Source organism: Belonocnema kinseyi, chromosome 8, assembly GCF_010883055.1.
Source record: "Belonocnema kinseyi isolate 2016_QV_RU_SX_M_011 chromosome 8, B_treatae_v1, whole genome shotgun sequence".
Classification (NCBI taxonomy): domain Eukaryota; kingdom Metazoa; phylum Arthropoda; class Insecta; order Hymenoptera; family Cynipidae; genus Belonocnema; species Belonocnema kinseyi.
The window spans coordinates 46,794,227-46,814,592 of record NC_046664.1 but is presented as its reverse complement, the minus strand read 5'-3'; the positions used below and the strand labels follow the sequence as shown (position 1 = coordinate 46,814,592).

Below are 20,366 nucleotides of genomic sequence, written 5' to 3'. Positions count from 1 at the left end.
TCCCATTCCGATTCGGAGTTTGTTGCAATTTTTGAGGCTTTACGCTTTGGCATTTTTTTTTGCTGGGTGTACTCGAAAATTCCCAGGATGACAATGCGGTAAGGTGTGGTTTGATGTCAGAGTGCAATAAAGGTTACGGAGTCGTTGGAATTTTTTTATTAAAAAACTATCCTTGGCTGATTACAAGAACTTTTTATTCTTGATGATTTTTCCGAAAAGCGCATCGTTTCTTGTAAAAAAATTCATGAATGTTTTCACAAAAATTTTGCCATTAAGACGCCATTTTGAAAATACTAAAACGAAAAATCCATCTTTGAACCATGGATTCTCAAAGTTTAGACATTTATTCCACCGGTTAGTGAGATTCCAGGTTAATTACAGACTCGAAAAGCTTTGGAAAATGGTTCACAAAAAAAATAGGCACGAAAAATCACGTTTTTTTTTTTGTTTAAACTGCATTTTGGGATAATAAATCAATTTTTTTAGGAATTTCATTGGCACCGTCGAAAATAGGAGATCTTAAGCAATACAAATATATGTGTCTCAATTTTTTCTAGTGTCGAATAGTCTTAGTTATTGGCCGTTGAAAAGCAGTGTACCGGTAGTGGCGTTTTGGCCGTTTAAGGGTTAAGACAAAATATTGATTATTCTAGGAAAAAAGCCGTCGGAAGCTAAAACTGGTAAAATCGATACTAATTGCTAAGCGCTATGCAAATTAATCTGCTAAATTAAAACTTTTTTGAATTAAACAAAAAAAAAATGTGTGGGGACGTCCGTTAGCAAGGTCGCTATCATGTCCCAAATTTTTAAGACAAAATATTGATTATTAAAGAAAAAAATCTGTCGGAACCTAAAACTGGTAAAATCGACAATGCTCTAAGTATCACATGCCCTTAAAAACAGGAGAGAAAGAGGAATTCTTTTTAAAAAGGGGAATAGAGGAAAGAGTGTAAAGCTTGAATTCGCCTCTAATCATAAGAAAAAGTCGAGTTGACTTATTTACTTCATATGGAACAATGAAACAGGATTAAATTTAAACTTATTTATCCGATATATGTTAATTATAATACCTTTTTCTCATCACAATATCGATTTTCTTAATATTAATTAAAAAATGAAACGAAAATTTTCGGGCTATCTTCTCAGGATTATGAATTTCGTAGTATTTGTAACTACTTGCTTTACAATAATGAAAATTCGTACTGTGGTCATTTAAAATTCTCATCATTGACATTATTTATAGAATTAATTCTAACATGAATGTACCTATCTGAGTGAAAAAATTAATTCCAGAAACGAAGATTTAAAACCATTGTGAATTGACGTATGAAATTCTACAGATTCAAATTAAGAGATGAGGCTTTTTTGTTTAACGAGAGAGAGAAATTGAAGCTAACTGAAAAATGCATTTAATTCACGGCGAAAATGATGGAAACATAAAATTAGATGAAGAAGAATGGAGTTACATTAAGCTTGTTGAAAAACTCTGTATGCAAAAATCTATCTAGAATTTCGCTATTAATGAAAGCCAGTAGAGAGATAATAACGCAAATGAGAAGTGAACATTTTTAATTTCTATCATTTGGTACAGAATCTGAAGAAATTCGTAACGATTTAACAGTTTTAAGGATTCCTTTCTCAGAGCAAACTTTGAAATAACTCTTCAAATAATAATTCATTCAATCATAAAACTAGGTGGCCACTATTTAATTTTTCTTTCTTTCTCCCGGTTTATAAAAAAATATACTCTCTTTGTGACTAATAAAGGACAATACTGAGATTCGCTTTATTACATACTAGCATAGTTGAATGGCATAATTTCTAAGTCGAATCCTCTAAAAACTAAAGAGTTTTATTTTGAAATGAAAAAACACAGAATTGAATTATTTCAGATTGTTAGAAAAAAAAAGAGTGGAATTGCATAATTTCTAGGTCGAAGCGCTAAAAATTAAACAATTTTATCATAAATTGATGAATCATAAAATTAAATGATTTCAGATTAAAATTTCGAAAATAACATGATGTCAACACGTTAAAAATGGAATATTTTAAGATTCTAATTTTAGAAATTAAATAATTTAAAATTCAAAGGAATCTAAATTTAATTGCTTATAATTAAAAGCGTTCCAAGTTAAATTATTAAAAATTAAAAACTTGAATTTGAATAATTTTAAATTCAAAGCGATTAAAATTTGTCATTTTGAAATTAAAAGCTAAATTGAATGTTTCAAAGTCAAAGCTTCTGAAATATTAGACTTTTATATTTTTATTACATAACTAAATTATAATTTAACGCTAAGGCTGAGTAGACCAAATTTGGTCAAATAAAAAAAGAATTGAATTGTTCTAAAAAATCTTTTAAAATGAATAGTGAAAATCACTATTCATTTTGAAAGATTTTTTAGAACAATGTTTAATATTAAATCTTTTTTGTACAAAAAACCTTTAAAATTTCTATTATTTGGAGTCAATTGCAATCGCTTAAATATGAATAATTTCTAAATTGCTAATTATATTTTCCAAAATTCAGCCAATTCAATTTTATATGCAAATCAAAAGCTATGAAAGGAAAAAAATTAAAATTACGTTCAAAATAAAAAATTGAAACTCTGAAAATGTAAACATTTAAAATGAACGAAATTATTTAATTACTGATGTATCAATTTCAGAAGGTTTAATTTTGATATTTGACTCATTTTTAATTTTTTTTTAGATTCAAATCGTTTAATTTTGTTAACACTTTCTTCAGAATTATTATTCATTCTTGAAACTTGTGAATAAAATGTTTTTCAATTTGAAATCATTCGTTTAAATCTTCAATTAAAAATCATACAATTTTAAGACATTAAATTGAAAATAAAAAATTAGAAAAAAGAAAACAAAACAAGGTTGCTGTAATATGATTCCAATTTTTGAAATGATACAATTTTCAGCTTTTCAAGTCGGAATTGCTTTCTATTCACAATTAGAATGATTAAATTCAAAACTGACTCTTTTAAGGCTTTCAGCATGAAATTTTGAAATATTTAATAGAGGAATTGTGCTGAAATTTTGCATATTCGAACTATTTCAATGTTGTGCATTCAAAACTATAATTTTAAATTAAAATTAAAGAAATCTTACAGACGATCAATATATTATTAAGTATCATATCATCTAGTATCAAAAGAGATTCAAAATGACTGGATCAATTTTTTTGACTAAAAAATGTCTTTTCTGTGAAAAAATCACGGTCATTTGCACCGTCAAATATTGCAGAATTTTTAATATTGCGAAAAATATTGTGAACCTTTAAAGTTTCATTATTCTTAACACTGAAAATTATATGCTTTCTAACTGGAAAATTTCAAAACAATGTAACATTTCTCTCTCGGCTTTCTCCGTGCTGGGTGGGAACCCTGCCGAAAAATGATCAATTTATTCCTTTTTAAAATTCGAAAGCTTTCAATTATCAATATACACTTATATTTTTACTGAAATCTAGAAAATCATAATATTGCGAATTTTTCCATATTCGAATACTTTTAAGTTTTTACTTTTAAATAGAAGTTTTTCAGTTTAGAACTCTTCTAAACGCGAAATCTTCCAATTTAAAAAAGTTGGAATTGGAAATAATTAAATAATTGAATTTTCATATAATTGCAGATTCCATTAAAAATGGTGTTTTTTTAAAATAAAAATTATGAACCTTTAATTTTTCGGACTTTCCTAGAAAGCTTTTGGTTAGAAATCATCCCATCTTGAAAGTTGAAAGCTTACGAAATCTTTACATTGATTATTTTTTAATTTTATTTACGGTCTTTTCAAAATCCTCCCATTTAAATGAAAATCCTCGCTGTAATATAAAACGTTTTCTACCTTAAAATTCGCAAGTGGCTAAATGTAGGAATAATGTTAAACCCTCCAAGAAATAATGAAAATAAAATTAAAAAAGATTAGATTTGAATTTAGAATGGTGCAATAAATATTCCCCTACTTCAAAGTCTAATTAAATATAGTAAATCCTCAGAACAACATCTGTGTTGCAATCATGCCTATTGACAAATTAAGAGGGACAGTGGAGGCGACGAAGAAGCTCGCTCCTTTTAATGGAAACTAAATTGAACTTGACAAGAAACTATATTTTTCTGGTCGTAGCTGGTGCAGAACTCCATTTTTCTTGCTGAAATATGACGAAGAAGAAGAGAGCGATAAATTTTTTACAGCCCAAGGGGAACTATCGAGTTTTTTAAGAGCTCAGAGAAATTTACTCCAGAAGGAAAAGTAAATTGTGCAGAGAACAGGAAAAATGGTTAAAAGAGAGGGGATAAACGCATGCTTTCAACTTTTCTCGAGTTGAAGATTTGTTTTCTTTAGCTCATCTTATTGAGAAAAAATTCTTGATCTTAAAAGCCAAGATAATAAAATTTTGGTAAATCTTGTAAAAATGGAGCCTCCGTTAATAATACGAAATAAAATAATCTTCTAAAAACAAGTAAAGAAATATTTTTAATAGCAGGAAATAATTTCACACGAAAAGTGGGGCTTATTTTTCTCGGCTATCGTATCCACTAAAAATCATGGCTATCGGTCACTTCGATTTTCTGTCAACGATTCGTCAGGAAAGTCACGCGAGTCTAAAGGTTTTTTGTTGTAGATAAAATAATAAGGATCACGCGAAGAGAAATAAATTGTGGATCTTCTTGTTTCATGAAAAGTTCACCCTAGGGGTGTGAAAAGTAATGAGAAACTCGACAAAGTTACATACGACGTAAATCGTCACGGTACTCTGAACATAGAACCGGAAATCCTAAAACATTTGGACTACTCGTAAAAGAGCCGACGAGTATGTCTTATATTGACAAATGCGTTTTCCTTCGTTAACGTCACTCGAGTTAAGAGGTAACTTTTAAGTCTTCCGTAAAATAAGTCCTTTTTTCACAAACCCTGCATCTAATGATTAAAGTCTATATACTTTTAAAATTTGTATTTTAAATATTTAAATTTTCCGCCACGTTGAGAGCGTAATGCCACATTTAAACATAACCTCAAATGTTGACGATAGAGAGGCACGAAATACAAATTCCAAGACTTTCTTCACTTGATTTTCAAGTTACTGGCAGTATTTTCTCAAAAGGAAGATCTCTTTGAGAACAGATTTCTATTCGCTCAAGAAAATCGCTTTTATTTAAAATTCAAGAATTGTGAGCTTGAGACTTTTCTTTCAAGAGTTATATCCTATGAACTTTTCAATTTTCATTATCTTCTACTGATCTAATAAAAATCTAATAAATTTCCATTTTTATTTCTTTGTCAGATTTATCAACGCCAGAAGACAACATGTAGCGCACAAAGTTTATTATTCTTCGTCGATCGAGTTACGCTATTCAGTGCTTGACTTTTTTTAATACAAGGTCGATAAATTCAAAATAAGCAAACAATATTGCTTATTGTGATTTTTATACATTTAAATTCCCGATGCCTAATTTTTATTCACTAACTTTTATTTTTTATATTTATAAATTACTTTCAAGTTAAATATATAGAACTTATTTAAAAATATTACTATCGAAATAATTTTGGAATTAAATTTTAGATTTCCTGAGGCTGATTAATATAGCAAATTCATATAGATACACTGATTGTATGTTTAATAACAAGCAACCCTACACAACTGATTGTTAGCATCACCACCACTAATTTAAATAGCGAGTTTAATTAGAAATTCCCAGTGTTTAATGAACAATGCAATAACAATATGTTCTTTGCTAGAAGAATTAGTTTGCACAAGCCACTTGATATATTATATCAACAACAATTACCCTCACTACCAATTGAATATTGTAGTAATTTTCAAATTAAATTATAATAAGGCAAAAAAATGAAATAAATAAATTTTAAGTTCTCTCTTCTTTCAGTGAAAAATGTCTAAATAAATATAATTGTATACTTATTTCTTAAGTTGAAGCGATTAAATATAATTTAATAATTTTCCATTTTGTGGCATCTTAAAAAGGGGCTATTTGTATCGAAATTTGGCATCTTGCTATACGTTCAGACACCAGGATGTCCTAAACAGTTCCACCTCAAATTTTAATGATTTTTTTCTAGCCAATTTTATTAATTTTCTCTGACCCTTTTTATTTAAGGGCCAGTATTTCAATCTTGAAAAATGTTTAACATCGAATCTTTAATAAACAATATAGAACAATTAGGGATTACAATTTTTAATTGATTTACTTCAACCATAAAGGATCACCTGTTTATATAATAAAATATGAATTACCAAACCAAAAGGTCAAATTTTTCACAAAATAGTTGACTTTTCGACCAAAAAAAGATAACTTTTCGACCAAATAAATATATTTTCAACAAAATAGTAAAATTTTCAACTAGAAAATATACATTAAAAAAATTAAGGGTTTTAAGTTAAAAATATAAAAAATTCATCCACATTGTTAAACTTTCAAGTCATAAGATGAATATTAAAAAATACCATTTTTACCAAAAAGTGAACCAAAGATATGAACTTTCAACTGAAATTATGAAGCAAAAAATATGAATTTTTAAACAAATAATATAATAGGAGATATTTCAAACAAGACTTTAATTTTAAACAAAAAACAATGAAATTCAACAAAAAAAAACGAATTCTCAATAAAATAGATGATTCCTCCACAAAAAAAAAAAACATTTTTAACCAACAGTTGAACTTTTATCAAAAACAGATTAAATTTCTACTAAAACATAAGAATTTTTTAACTAGAAGAACTAATTTTTTTTTAAATGTTGAATTTGCAACCAAGAAAGATATTACTGGAATTTTTAAATAAAAAATACAATGTTTCAACGGAACAGTTGCATTTTTAAAATAAAATTATTCCAATTTAAATTTCACGCTTTAATGATTGCTAAATGTCTAAAGTAATGCAAAAATAAAGATGGTGTAATAAAACTGGCGACGATCTAGGATTAGTGGAAAACCGATTCCTTTCCCTTCTCGTCCAATGAAACTTAAACAGTTTTTAAGGCTTTGCGTAAGTATGGAGGCAGCTAAGGATTGAGGACGACGAATTTAGAGGTTATTTTGAAGTATAGCGCTTTCACCCTAGCTTCCATTTGTTCACTTTCGCTTTAAAGATTACCAAAAAGCTTTTCTTAAACATAAATTTACAGGAGGAATATTTTTAGCCAAAATTATAATATATAATTATATTCAAAAATTAAGAGCTAGCCCAATTAGAATAAGGTAAAGATTATGTACAAGTGTGGCATTACGATTGTTGCGCGAAATTTGAATTGCCTTATTATAAAACAAGCATGAATGAATAGAATATTCTTAGAGTTCACTTTAAAATAAAATCAATTTCAACATTTTGTTCATAAATCCATTTCTCAAAATAACTTTTCACTTGTGAATATTATAATCTGGTTCAGAAATTCACTTAATTCTGACATTTCATGGTGGTGAGTTCCGTTTTATTCTTATGATAAAATCGATAGTTGAGATATCTATGTTTACACTAGCTAAAGATGAAGGATATGTGAAACCGAGTGCAAGTTAACAAATTATAGATAGTCTCAGTTGCTGAGGGATGGTTCAATCGAGTAGAATGCGGTCGTATGAATTTGGTTATAATTAGAGGCGCCTTTGTCGGTTAAGAAACACTTGGCGAAGTGGTCGATTGTTTTTGCTTAAGCACCTCGTATTTTTAATATCACCAACCTTGCACTTGCATAAATAACTATTATTGATGCAGCTTGATTAATCTTTCTACAAACAGAAAACGGAAATTTAGATTCGCGTCAAAATAAAACTAGTAAAATAACATTTATCTTCGGAAATCAATAATTCAAAAACGAAATTGATTTCATATCTCTGTTTGAATAAAAAATGTACTTTCCAGTAGGATTTATGTCCTTAAGGATTATGTGAGATCCTCTTTCGTTTTTGATCGAGGAAACCTTATAAGTGAAGCGGTTGGTCAGATGGATAATCCGGATTAAATTCCGATTTAAACGTCGACACAATTAAGTTCAGATTAGGTTCAGGATGCACGAGCGGTTACGCAAAACCTGGACTGGGTCACGGGATACTTCCCTAATTTAAAACTTATTTTTTAATATTTTTTGTCTACATACAGAATGTGTAAAATGGTGAAATTAAAATCAATTAAAAAGTGTTTTAAATAAAAACAGAGGAGAATAAACTGAACAAAAAAGAGAGAATAAAAATCACTTTCAACCTACCGTTCGGTACCGTTGGTGGTTTTTTCGTCTGGACTCTTGCTGTTGCGTTGTTCACCTATCGATTTGAAAACACAAAATTATAATTTCAATATATTTCACCTGCAGATATAGTTTCACACACAATTTTTTTTTACTTTTTCCTTCTAAATTTGACTGATAAAAATAAAATAACCGAATTTATTGGATTATTTTGATAAGTATTTTTTGTTTCATTATTTATTAATTTAATTTATAATATTCTCGAAAATCTTTTTTTATGTCAAAGCTTGCTAAACTGATTGCTGTATACAAGTAAACTAATTCACGTAGTTGTGTGCGAAACTGGATTTAATTATAACGGAATTTTACGCGCAGTCACGACTTTTATCCACTGTTTCAAAAATGTTGAATTTTTTATTCGTTCATTTTTCATTCTTAATTTTTTTACAAACAAGCATTAAAACAATTATTTTGTAAACTTCTGACTCGTGACTATGCATAAATTACTTATTGTAATAATTAGAGTAAATCCTACAAAATATTCATCAGATTGCACACCGAACTATCAACATTCTTCCAAATTAGAATTTTCATCGAATGATAATTTTTTACTTAAAAAATAAATAAAATTCAATTTTACATTTTCTATCAAAAATCGGCTTGAAACAGTATTTTGCAAATAATTTCAATTGGTTGATAAAATTCGATGTATAATTTGAGTCTTATAACACAACACTCTCTGATGCTTGTTTTTCTTTCAAACTAAATTTTTCAACAAATTGTCATGTTTTTATTTTTAATTATTTTCCAAATTGAAGTGTTCATTTTCCCGAATACTTCAGAGAGTGCAAAACATATGACATTACAATTTTTTAACCTTACCTTAGCGGAAAAAGTGAACGTGACAAAATTCGATCAAAATAATACCTTTCCTTCAATTTCTTAGAAATGAAATATTAAAATGTTCTATTTTCCGATAGTCTTCACTTTTTCCGCAAGCACTTCTTTACTTCTAGCGGAATCGGCCGATTAGAGTTTCCGCTTCCGGCGTGAACGAACGGTTGAGTTTTACGTCGCGTTCTTTCACCTCTGTAGAGCTTTTTACAAAATTAAGTTTTCGTATTAAGTGTCTCCGAGTCAATATTCCAAAATAAAATGCCATTTCGCTCGCCGGAACCGGAAATTGCACTCCTCGTAATTCTACGACCGCGCACGAAAATTGAAAAGAGTGGCTGCGAATTTCAGTGACTGAAGGGGGTTGATAGTCAGGAAATATAATATAAATCGAGCAGAGCAACTTTTGTAAAAATCAACCAGATTCAGTCCATCCGGATCTGAAATTTACAGCTGCTCGTACTTTACCTGGTGAGCAATTTTAGCCTCACGCTGTAACTGATAAGCGTGAATTATTCCAGCGAAACAATAGCAGTGACGCCATTGAGCAATTTGCATTCCCACTTCTCTGAAAATAGTTTTTTACTTTTTTGTTTATTTAATTACCCGTCTTTTTTATTCTAAATAACTTTACTTGTAATTTGAGGCTCTCAATTCTGGGTTTCTACAAAATAAAAGTAAAAAAGATCTCATGATTTCCATTTATATGAATTATTATTTTCTTCCATGCTTTCAAATAATTTCAATTCCTCTAAACACGCGAAAAAAAAGTATTTGGTAAATATGATGAAACATCTACTCTAAGAATTTTGAGAATCAATTGAACTTTATATTTTATATTGAAGTGGATACTAAAATATAATATCAATAAAAATTGCTTTCTAAAAACTACTGTTTGTACTTTCCAAAGTGTGAAAAGAAAATGTTTGAATTCAAATTTCGCGCCGCAATGGCCACACTGACCAAAATTGACACTTCCACAGCTTCCACATTAAAATTTGAGTTTATAGGAATGATCTCACTATTTAGATGTGATCATGGCGCGAAATTTAAATTCCTGAAATTTCTTTTCAAAAGTAATGGGCTGTTTTTTTAATTAAACCTGAATTTTTCAGAAATATCTTATGATTATAATACAATGAGTAGATGTGATATTAACAAAAATGGAAAATTTTACGTCTAAAATCATAAATCACTAGTTAAATTTATTTCCTTTCCCTTTTATTTCGTCTTTTCTTAAAAAGTAAAACGATGTGTAAAAAATGCAGCAACCTTTCAGTCTCCCATTATTTTTGAACTTCGATTAACTAGCTGGATTTGAAATGAAATTGCGACCTAGTTTTTGGCAATTTGTGTAAAATTTAATTGAGGTCTTGTAATGTGTTTGTCGATCGATTTCGAATTTCAAACGCCGATTCGACGAGGCTGTCGTGAAAGATGAATAAGAGGGTGTATGCAAGAAAGTTAAGTTGGTTGCTTTGCAAAATTCGCCTGTCGATTGGCTGCCGTAGTCGCGACTCAAATCTACATAAATTTGACTTGCTAAGATCAAAAACTCTATTCCCTATTCGCTGTACTCGACTCTCGAGAATGCCTTGCAAAGCCACGTATTACCCACGTACTCAGTTTTAAGTAAGGTCGCAGGTCGTGAGATTTACCTCAATGCTAACATTCTCACTAATTAAATGCACTTTCAAAATTCTTTAAGCTTCTAAATATCGTAACAATTATTTGTAATTATCCGGATTATTTTCTGAAAATTGTTGAAACCTTTTGAAACGTTTTTAAATATTCTCTTAGAAACAATTTTTCAAAATAAAAAAATTTAATTTTCCCACAAATCTTGAAACAATTTTGTCATTATCTTGAAGCCTTTTAAAATTATTGAGCTTAAACATTTTTCCTTTAGAATTCCATTAAAATTTTTTTATAAATGTTAGGAAATGTTATAATTTTCCTTTAAAATTTATTTTTTGAAACCTTTTAACATTCTTAAAAAGTTTCTTCTTTCGAAACTTAAACAAATTTTAATTTCATTTGAAATGTCTTTAAATTTTCTCAAGATGTAAACTGTTTTCGAACCCTTTAAAAACTTTTATAACTTCTACGTAACTTTTAAAATAATTTAGTTTTTCTACCATTTTTTCAATATTTAAATTATTATCGTCTCTTTAAAAGAGTAAAAGATTTTGCAAATTATATTCTGATTTAAAAATATCAAGAAAAAAATTATTTACAATTAAAAATTTAAAATAAATAAACAATTAAAAACATGAATAATGTTTAAAAATATTTAGAAATCAATTTTCTCGTGAAATAAAGTGACTTATTTGGAAATTTAGATTTACAAAACTGTCGGTGCGGAAAATTGGTAATCATTATTAATAGATGAAGAAACTGAAAACAGTTTAGCGACCAATCAGATGTTCGATAAAAATATATGCGAAATCTCGTGAATACACCTATTTTATAAAAGGATGAGCATTAAATTGTTTTGTTATTTAGTATTAATAAAAAATATCACATTTTTCAAAACTTTAAATGCGATTCCCGAATCGAATTTGTATTTCCGGTTTCATTTTAATTCCCGGCTCTTTACCGGGTTTCCCGGTTAGAACACACCCTGTTTTATCATTAATAAACCGTACATTACTAGAGTGCGAAAAAAATTTAAATTCATAGCCAGCATTATTATCTTGGCCGTAAAAAATTAATTCAGTTTCAGCAACAACCTACAGAAATATGATACATCCCTGAATCTTTCTCCCGAACAGGGCTTGCATTATCTCAGGGCGCTCGTTACGTTCATTTCTATATTTTCCCTTTTCGACCCACGCCCTCTGTGCTTTTATGTCCTGATTTTTTTTAAGTGCTTACAATCTTTTCATTCATCTGGCTGAATATTTCCTGGCTTTCGTAGATGTAGCTCAAACTTTTTAAATGTTTGGGAACCTCGTTATTCTTAAAAGAGACTGGTAATGACTCCTTGCACTTTACAATTAACGACCAAAAAAGTAAAATAAACTTGCTGCATTTTCGTTTATCAGGTTTTAGGTTCTCTTATAATCAATTAAGTAACGACTCTCGAGATTTTCTTTTACATGACCAATTATAATATTTTCAAACCCTACAATACGTTTGAGAATTTTCCAGGTCATTGAATTATTTCCTGCAATTAAATTCACGTTTAACCAGAAATTAATATATGTTCCCTTGTTCAGTTCAAAATCAAAGCAACGAATAAATAAAATGCAAACACGAAATTTTCTTGCTAATAAAGTGTTTTACTTTTCCCCCAATAAAATGTGCAGCAATTGGCGTTGAATTAATTAAAGCGGTCGAATTCTGAAGCTTGCGCATGAGCTTAAGCAAAGAAAAAAATCACCAATGTTTCGACGAGTTCTAATTCCACGAAATCCGGCGTGATTAAAATTGCGGTCACTTAATCGGCTCAAATTTTAATCACTCTTTTGCCAACAATTCCATTGGCGGCGAAAAAAGTCACTGAGTGGTATTTCATAATAGGAGAAATCAAAATTGAATGCAAATTATTAAGATTAAATATGCAACAGGAAGTATAAAAAATAGCTTGAAATCCCATATTGGCAAAGTTTGTGGCTTCGAAATGTATGCAAAGCCTTCCCAATAATATGGTTTTCAACCAGTTGCCTTTTTAACAACAACAAAATTACTTTTTTTTACCAAAAAAGACGAACTTTATAAAAAACAGTTTATTTTAATAAGTAAATCTTCAACCAAATACTCCAATTTTCTTCCAAGAAGATTAATTTTTCACAAAAAAAAAGAATTTTCAACCAGAGATGAATCTTGAACAAACGACTAAAATTTTCGACCCAAAAAGATAAAATTTAAACAAAAAATTGAACTTACAATTTCAATCAAAAAATTTTTAACTGTTGAATTCTACGAAATACGAATTTTCATTTGAAAAATAGATTAATTTTCAATCAAGTAGTTTCAATTTTAACCAAAAAAAAGATGACATTTTTAACAAAAAAGATTGATTCGAATTCTACCCAAGCAGTGAATTAAGAAAAAAATAAATAAATTTTTGTTTATTCTCTTGGAATTTTTCAAAAGTCTTAAAAAGATTATAAATCTTTGTTTCATAATCTTCAATAATCTACATTGTGTTTAGATTTTTTGTATTTTTTTCAAGTTTAAAATTATCTTTAAATAATTTCAAATTCTTTAAATATCTCTTAAACTTACTCAAAATTTTCCTTAAATTAAATCAAATATTCTGCATAAACTTCCAAGTCTTCTAAATATCTTTTACAATTATTCGTGATTTCCCTAAAATATTTCAACAATTCTTCATAATTCAAAAAATGACAGTGAAATCATCCGGATTATTCAATTATTTAAATAAATATTTTATTGAAATTTGAAATCGAAATTTTTATTTAAATATTTTTAAATCTTCTCAATATTTAAAATATTTTCTATTCTTTTCAAAACATCTACAACTTCTAAATAGCTTTGATATAATTCAGTTGTCTTGCAATTTTTTCATCCTGGCCAATTCAAATAAAAATGCTTCAATCTTCTAGATTCTTTTTTTACAGATTAAAAATCTTAAAAAATTAATCGTTTAAAATAAAAAATAAAGAATTTTAAATTATTCCAGAAACCTTATTATCGGTACCGGTATATTTTTCTTTTGTTATCCTTACCATATTTTCATTTCTCATCTCTTCAAAATTGTGAAAAAATTGGCAAATTACAGAGAGGTAGAAAAATTTTAAGAACATAATTATTTCAAAATATTGAAAAATCATTTAAAATTAAAATTTTCTCTTTTATCAATAATGTTATGAAAATTTAGAAATCGATTTTATCATTTAAAAAAAATGACTTATTTTGAAATATTGATTTACAAAATTAATGCGTAGAAAATTAGTAATTTTTATTGATAGATAAATAAACTGAAAGCAGTCAGTAAATTAATAGAATTTTTAATTTACTTTTTATTTGAAGCAGTAAGTAAATGTTTTTAAAAAATTCGAATAACAATAACACAAAGACGTATTTCGTTTGAACATGTACAATTGTATATTATACACGTGATGTCGTTTAAGTATTCAATTCATTAAAGTCAGCTGGGAAAACATTGCAGAATGTAGAATTTCATTTCTTTTTGAGCCGCACTTTATAGCTGGAAATGTATTTTAGAAGTTACGCGGTTTTTGTATACCAAACGAAAATCTAAAATGATTTTCCTTTTACGACTTCCACTTTTCCGTGAGAATAAAACGAACATTTATTTAAAATTTAAAGCCCTTTTCATTAAAAAAAAAATGGATTAAAGTGAATATTATTTTTAAGTATTGATTTTTATATTCTATAACAATTTATTGTAAAAACAATAGTTGGTATTACTTTTTCAGTTTAAAAGTGGGTCGAGATTTTGCAAAGATAAAATAAATAAGTGGAGAGAAATAAATGCCCAGTGGATTATCATGAAGAAAGTCACGATTAAGAAACTGCCGTAATCTCTATGACAATTAAAGTCAGAAGCGACATTCGGTGAAAAGAAATTACGAGCATTAGAAGAATGCGAGAGACTGCTGGAAAGTTTATTGTTAAGTTCTCGCTTTTTTCGTCACACTCTAATGAAGAAATACGCAGCATCAGAATTAGATTTTCTATGTTAGTTCTTTTCGGATTTTTATGTCTGTTAGGCTCGGTTTATTGTGCAATAAGCGGAAGGTTCGAAAATTACGAAAATTACTTTTAAATAATGTACAATACATAGACTGCAAGAGTGCCAATTTTTTTGTTTGCGAAAAACTTGACTTAAAAAAACCCTTAAAAGGAAAAATTGAAATTATAATTATTCTATTATTTAAATAACTTGAGTTCAGAAACAACATATTGAAAAATTCCTATTTGTAATTTAGATTGAAAGAACGAGCAACAAATTTACAGAAATTTTCTTTAAACAAAATTAGAGGAATTTCATGAAAAATCATTAAATTTTGACAAACACAACAGTATTATTTTTTAAAGAATCTATGTATTTATAAAAATATACTTAAATAAAGTTATTATATTTTCCATTTGTAACATTCCGCAGAATATCCTGAAAAGACGAAAAATAAATACAGTTGTGTAAAAAAGAATTTATGTTTTTTTTTTTAATTATAAGGACTTTTACGAATTAAAATTTCATTAAATCTTACTTTTGAAAAATAAATATTATCATAACCTCTTGGTTATTTTACAAAGAATATTTTTTTTCAAAATGCAGTACAAGTTAACGAAATGTATTATTGATAAGGTTAAAGAATTTGTTCAGAAACCCATATTTATTCAAATACGTTTTCGAAGCACCTACTCGTAGTTTTTTACAAGAAAAACTCTGATTTTTAAAAAAACTGCTAATAAAGTGAAAAGACTGATACAAATATTTTCTTATTAAAAATAAATTTTTGTAATAATTTTAAATCTATCAAGAATTCATGTTTGAATTGGCAACATTTTGGATTTGTTTGACAAACATAATTTCTCCTGTCAGTGAAAAAATACTGCCATAAATTTTATTTTATTTTAAAACAATTGTTTAGAGATTGCGCTAACGGCCTGAAAATTATGAAATCCTAATTATTTTTTGTAGATATTAATGTAAGTCTAAAACAGCCTTTCATCCCTATAAAGAATTTCTTATTTATTAAGAAATAATCCCCTAACTTCATGAAACAGAAAAACCTTTTCAGTTTTTATCCGGCTTAGAATACGAAAGCTTATGCATTTATTCAATCAATAGTCTGAAATGGCCCTTAACATTAATTGTAATGAATTGATCAATTTTCGTACATAAGCTCGATAATATCTTCTCCACTATTTGTTTTGTTCCATAAACAAAATTTATTATTTATTTCTCAATAAAGAACCAATACTTTTAAGGTATGAAAGAATTTTTTAGAATTAACATACTGTTAACAAAAATTGTAAACTTCGAAAATCCATTTTTAGGCCTCAAACGACCTAGCGGGTCCTCTAAACCGTTTTTGTTTAAATAAAAGAAAATTTTTGGAAGCGTTTTTTTAAAAGGAAGAGTTTTTAGGGGCCGAATTGAAAAATTTAAAATCAAACCTTTTTTGGGAACCCTAGAATAGGTATTTCAATCTTTTTATTTTTTACAAAAGTTCATCATGAAAAATCTATTTTTTAATAAGTAAAGAAATAGCTTATAAGTTCCTAAAAAATTAATCTATTGTACCTTTCATTTTAAAAAATTCTTAATGGTTTGTTGATTCTAAAAAACAGTTATAATTTTTTCAATCAAATTAAATTCTTATGATCAGAAATATTTTTAAAATGGTATTATTTAAATATTCAAAAATTGGGTTGCCCTTAGGTGCTGTTCGATGTAAAATTATTACTAACCTTAAAACATTAATCTTTCATACACTTACAAATCATACCTCCTGTTGAATTTCATGAACAAGGTTTGAAATTTATATTAACTTGGAAGTTTCTCGAATATGATTGCACGGTCTTCTACTTAATAATAATGATCAATTTTGTTTTTCCTGTATGATTCTTCTGTACCTACCATAGAAAAAAATTTTTTGATTCCACTTTAAACTTTTTTTTTTATCATCGCAACACAATTTCTGCACTGTCTCTAAGTGCTGGGAAAAAGTATAAATATTAAATTGCAAAGAAGATTATTAAAGGGCATTAGGGTCGACAATATTGATGTTTCTTCTGCAATTAATGTTTAAAAAGACTGAACAAAAAAAATTAATAAAATATTGTGGAAAATGCAGATTGCTCTCTCGGCGTCTGCTTTCTATGCATCCAACCCATTATCGACATTGCGATCAAAGCCATCGCATCACAAAGATAACGAATAACCGTGTCGCCAGGTGTAAAAGTACTTTCACAGAACGCGTGCAGGACCGAATAATCGTGATCGTAAATTCTTAACTAGTTTCGCTTAAAGCCTATTATATCGTAAAATAATTACACGTATTACAAGTAGGCACCACGTTAATGCAGGTTTAACTATGACTATAAAAATAGAGAACACAAGCGATACGCGAGTGCCGTTTTCGTACTTTGAAAAAAAAAGTAAGACGGTTATGAATGTCAACGAGAGACGAGGAAAATTAGACGAAAGATTGGTTTTGGATAAATTTGTTAAATAAAAAATAAAAAGAGCAGCCGATTTCTTTTCTTCAGGATGGAAAATTAAAAATGTGAAGTAACAATATGGTTCTTTTTGTAGGCTTTTATTAACAAAAATTTCCCCATAAAAGCAATTAGGTAGAGTATCTCCAATCTCTATTTTTCATCTCACTTAAAATTCAATATTCCCGGCAATTTTTCCCTCAAATTAAATCACATTCATAATCCTCTTTTGCAAAACGTATGCACAGATTATTCTTTTATGGAAGACAGATTTAAATTTAAATTTTCGAAAGGTTGTATTCATTAGGTGAAGATTTTAATTGGTGGATTTGATTACTCAATAATTGGTTTCAAAACATTATTCACTGTGCAATCTTACTTATAGGCCTCGGACTCATTTGAGATATTAAAAATAGTGTGATGCAATTTTTTATATATTAAATCGAGGGATTAAATATAGTGTATAATACACACCTCCCATAACATAAAGTGAAATCCTTTCGAATCTTTTAAAATACTCTAAATCAAGATTCCCTGAAATCTGGTGAGATCACCCAAAAATTGCTGAAAAATTCGTCAATCTTTTTAAATCCCTTGAAATCTTATCATTTCTCTTTAAATCCTGTGAATCCCTTAAATATGATGGAATTCCTCAAATCCCTTGAGGTCCTTAGAAACCATTTAAATATCCTTTATATATATATTGAATACCTTTTAAAATTTGCTGAAATTGTATGAAAGTCCTTGCAAATTTTGAAATCACGTTAAATTCCTTGATTGCTTTTTAATATGCTAGACATTTCTTAAAATCCTTTATATAAATTGTTTAAATTTTGAACTCAAATCATTCAACTAGGATTCCTTTGGACACTGTATAATTTCCACTTTTTAATTCGAAACGTTTTCGACTAAAAAATTTTACACTATAAAATAATACAGGCATCACAGTAGCAATTGTCGTTAAAAAAGGTTAAAGTTTTTTCAAAAATACTATGAAATTTTTTGAAATACCTTTAAGTTAATAACGTCCCTTAAATCTTATGAAATCCCTAAAACTTAAGCACAAAATCCCTAGCATGAAAATATCTTTAACAGCAAAATCGAATAAAATATCTTAAAATCTGTAACATCTTTCGAAATTCCTTATGAAATTAGGACATCTTTTAAATTCTCTGAAATCCCACAAAATCTTATAAGAACCTTTAAAATCTTGAAACCTTTGATATTTTGAGAAAGTCTGAAATATAAAAGATTGTATATAAATTCAGTCTTATGGAATCTTTTAATTTCTTTTCAAATCCTATGCATTCCTTAAATATTGTTAAATTCCTTGAAATCTTTACAATTTTCTGAAATCTTTCGCAAATAATTTTAAATTCTGTATAAACTTTTAAATCTCTTGATTTTTTATCTTGACATTTCTTGGAATCTTCTAAAATAATTTGAAGTTTTTATAGGACTTGAAGATCCTATAATAGCTCGTAAGTCGGATAAAATCCCCACTAATCCCTTGAAATGCTTTGAAACCCTATGAAATCAGATGAAACATCTTGAAATCTATTCAAATCCCTTAAAATTGTTTAAACTCTCTGAAATCTCTTGGAATCTTTTAAAATATTCTAAAAACCTTTAAGCCTCCATAAAATCCTTTCAAATTCCTGAAATCATTTAAAAGCATTTAAAAACCTTTAAAACCACTTGAACATATTTTGAAATCCCTTAAAATATCTTTAAATATTAAAAATCTTTAAATCTTTAAAAAATTTAAATTTTTACATGGCGATTATATTTTAGCCGATCTACTGAAGCAGTTTCAAGATATATTTAAAGCCAATTGCGAGAAAATAGTATCAAAATAATGGCATCGCTAAAAAAAAGTGTCAAATAGTGTCAATAGTGCCATGAGTCCAAGTCCTGTACTGTTCTATAAACTGTTTAGTGCAATTCCAGTTTCTTCTAAATATTATTGTTGCAATTTTTTAAATACTTGTTTAACGACTATCGATATAAAAAATTATTTCATGAACAATCGGCTGCTGGCGTTGAAAAGGCGTGAGGACAAAAGAAGAGACGATTACAAAAGTAAAAGAAAAAAAATAAATAAAGAAAAATGATGAGCGTTAGTGAAATGCCAGAAACGTAAAAGAATAATGGAGAAAACGATAATGATAAAAGAAGAGGTGATATCGAGAAGAAGAACGATAAAAGTTATATTATAAAAAAAAGTAGATCGACGGCACGACTGTAGTGTGTGCCTCGTGAGAGAGCGGGCAGTGCGAGTTTTGATTTGCTTTTTTTTTGGGTTGTTTTTCATTTTGTTTCTTACCTTTGTGGACACTATTTGAGGTAAGGTCCCCTCCTCAGTGCCCAAGTGTCTGCCTGTCTACACTCTTTCGATCAATCATCGATCATCGATCAATCAAGAGCATCGATTCTCTTGCTCGCTCTCTCTTTCTCTTTCTTTCGCTCTCTCATCTCTTTCTCTCTTTCGCTTTCATTTTCACCCGCAATTCGTTTTGCGAGTAGCTCTACGGGACAATAAGAGAGATATCTGCGTGAGACGTCGATTTTCTTGCCTCTACATTTCCAACGGGCAGGTTAGATTACAGATTTAATTACACGGCAATGGCGATTCCGTTTTTTATACTTCAACTTCATATAAACTTTTCCGAAACTCGTGTCTTTTCGAAATTAAAACGTTCAAAAGCCTCGTTCCACGCAAAACAAATGGAAATTTGGAACTGAAAATAAGAAAGACGATGGCAGTAGAAACTAAAACCCATTTTATTCCCCTTAAAAAAATAACTCTTCTTCAATGTTTTTCATTCAAAAAATTTAGATTTCTATATGAAATTGTTATAATTTAATTGAAAAAGTAGAGAGATTTTTAAAACAGTTCGGCGATAATGAAACGTAAATTCAAGGAAGTAAAGTAAAATTGATTAAAATGAATAAATGTATTCAAACAGTCACTAATTATGATTGTGGTAAATATGAAAGGGTCTCATTATATAAATTTTAGTCCTCATTACATTTCAATATCTGAATAGCCTTCGCTAATTATAAACATAAATGAATCTCCCGTTTCTGTGCTCTTATAA

General features: G+C 28.3%; 1 protein-coding gene across 2 annotated transcripts in view; it reads right to left on the bottom strand.

Moving 5' to 3' along the window:
* LOC117177757 (RNA binding protein fox-1 homolog 2) overlaps positions 1–20,366 on the bottom strand; it is a 231,448-nt gene that overhangs the window by 75,382 nt on the left and 135,700 nt on the right. For both annotated transcript variants that reach the window (XM_033368665.1, XM_033368666.1), the window contains exon 6: positions 8,230–8,284. In XM_033368665.1, coding sequence (XP_033224556.1) covers positions 8,230–8,284 — 55 coding nt within the window. The remainder of the gene's footprint in view (positions 1–8,229; positions 8,285–20,366) is intronic.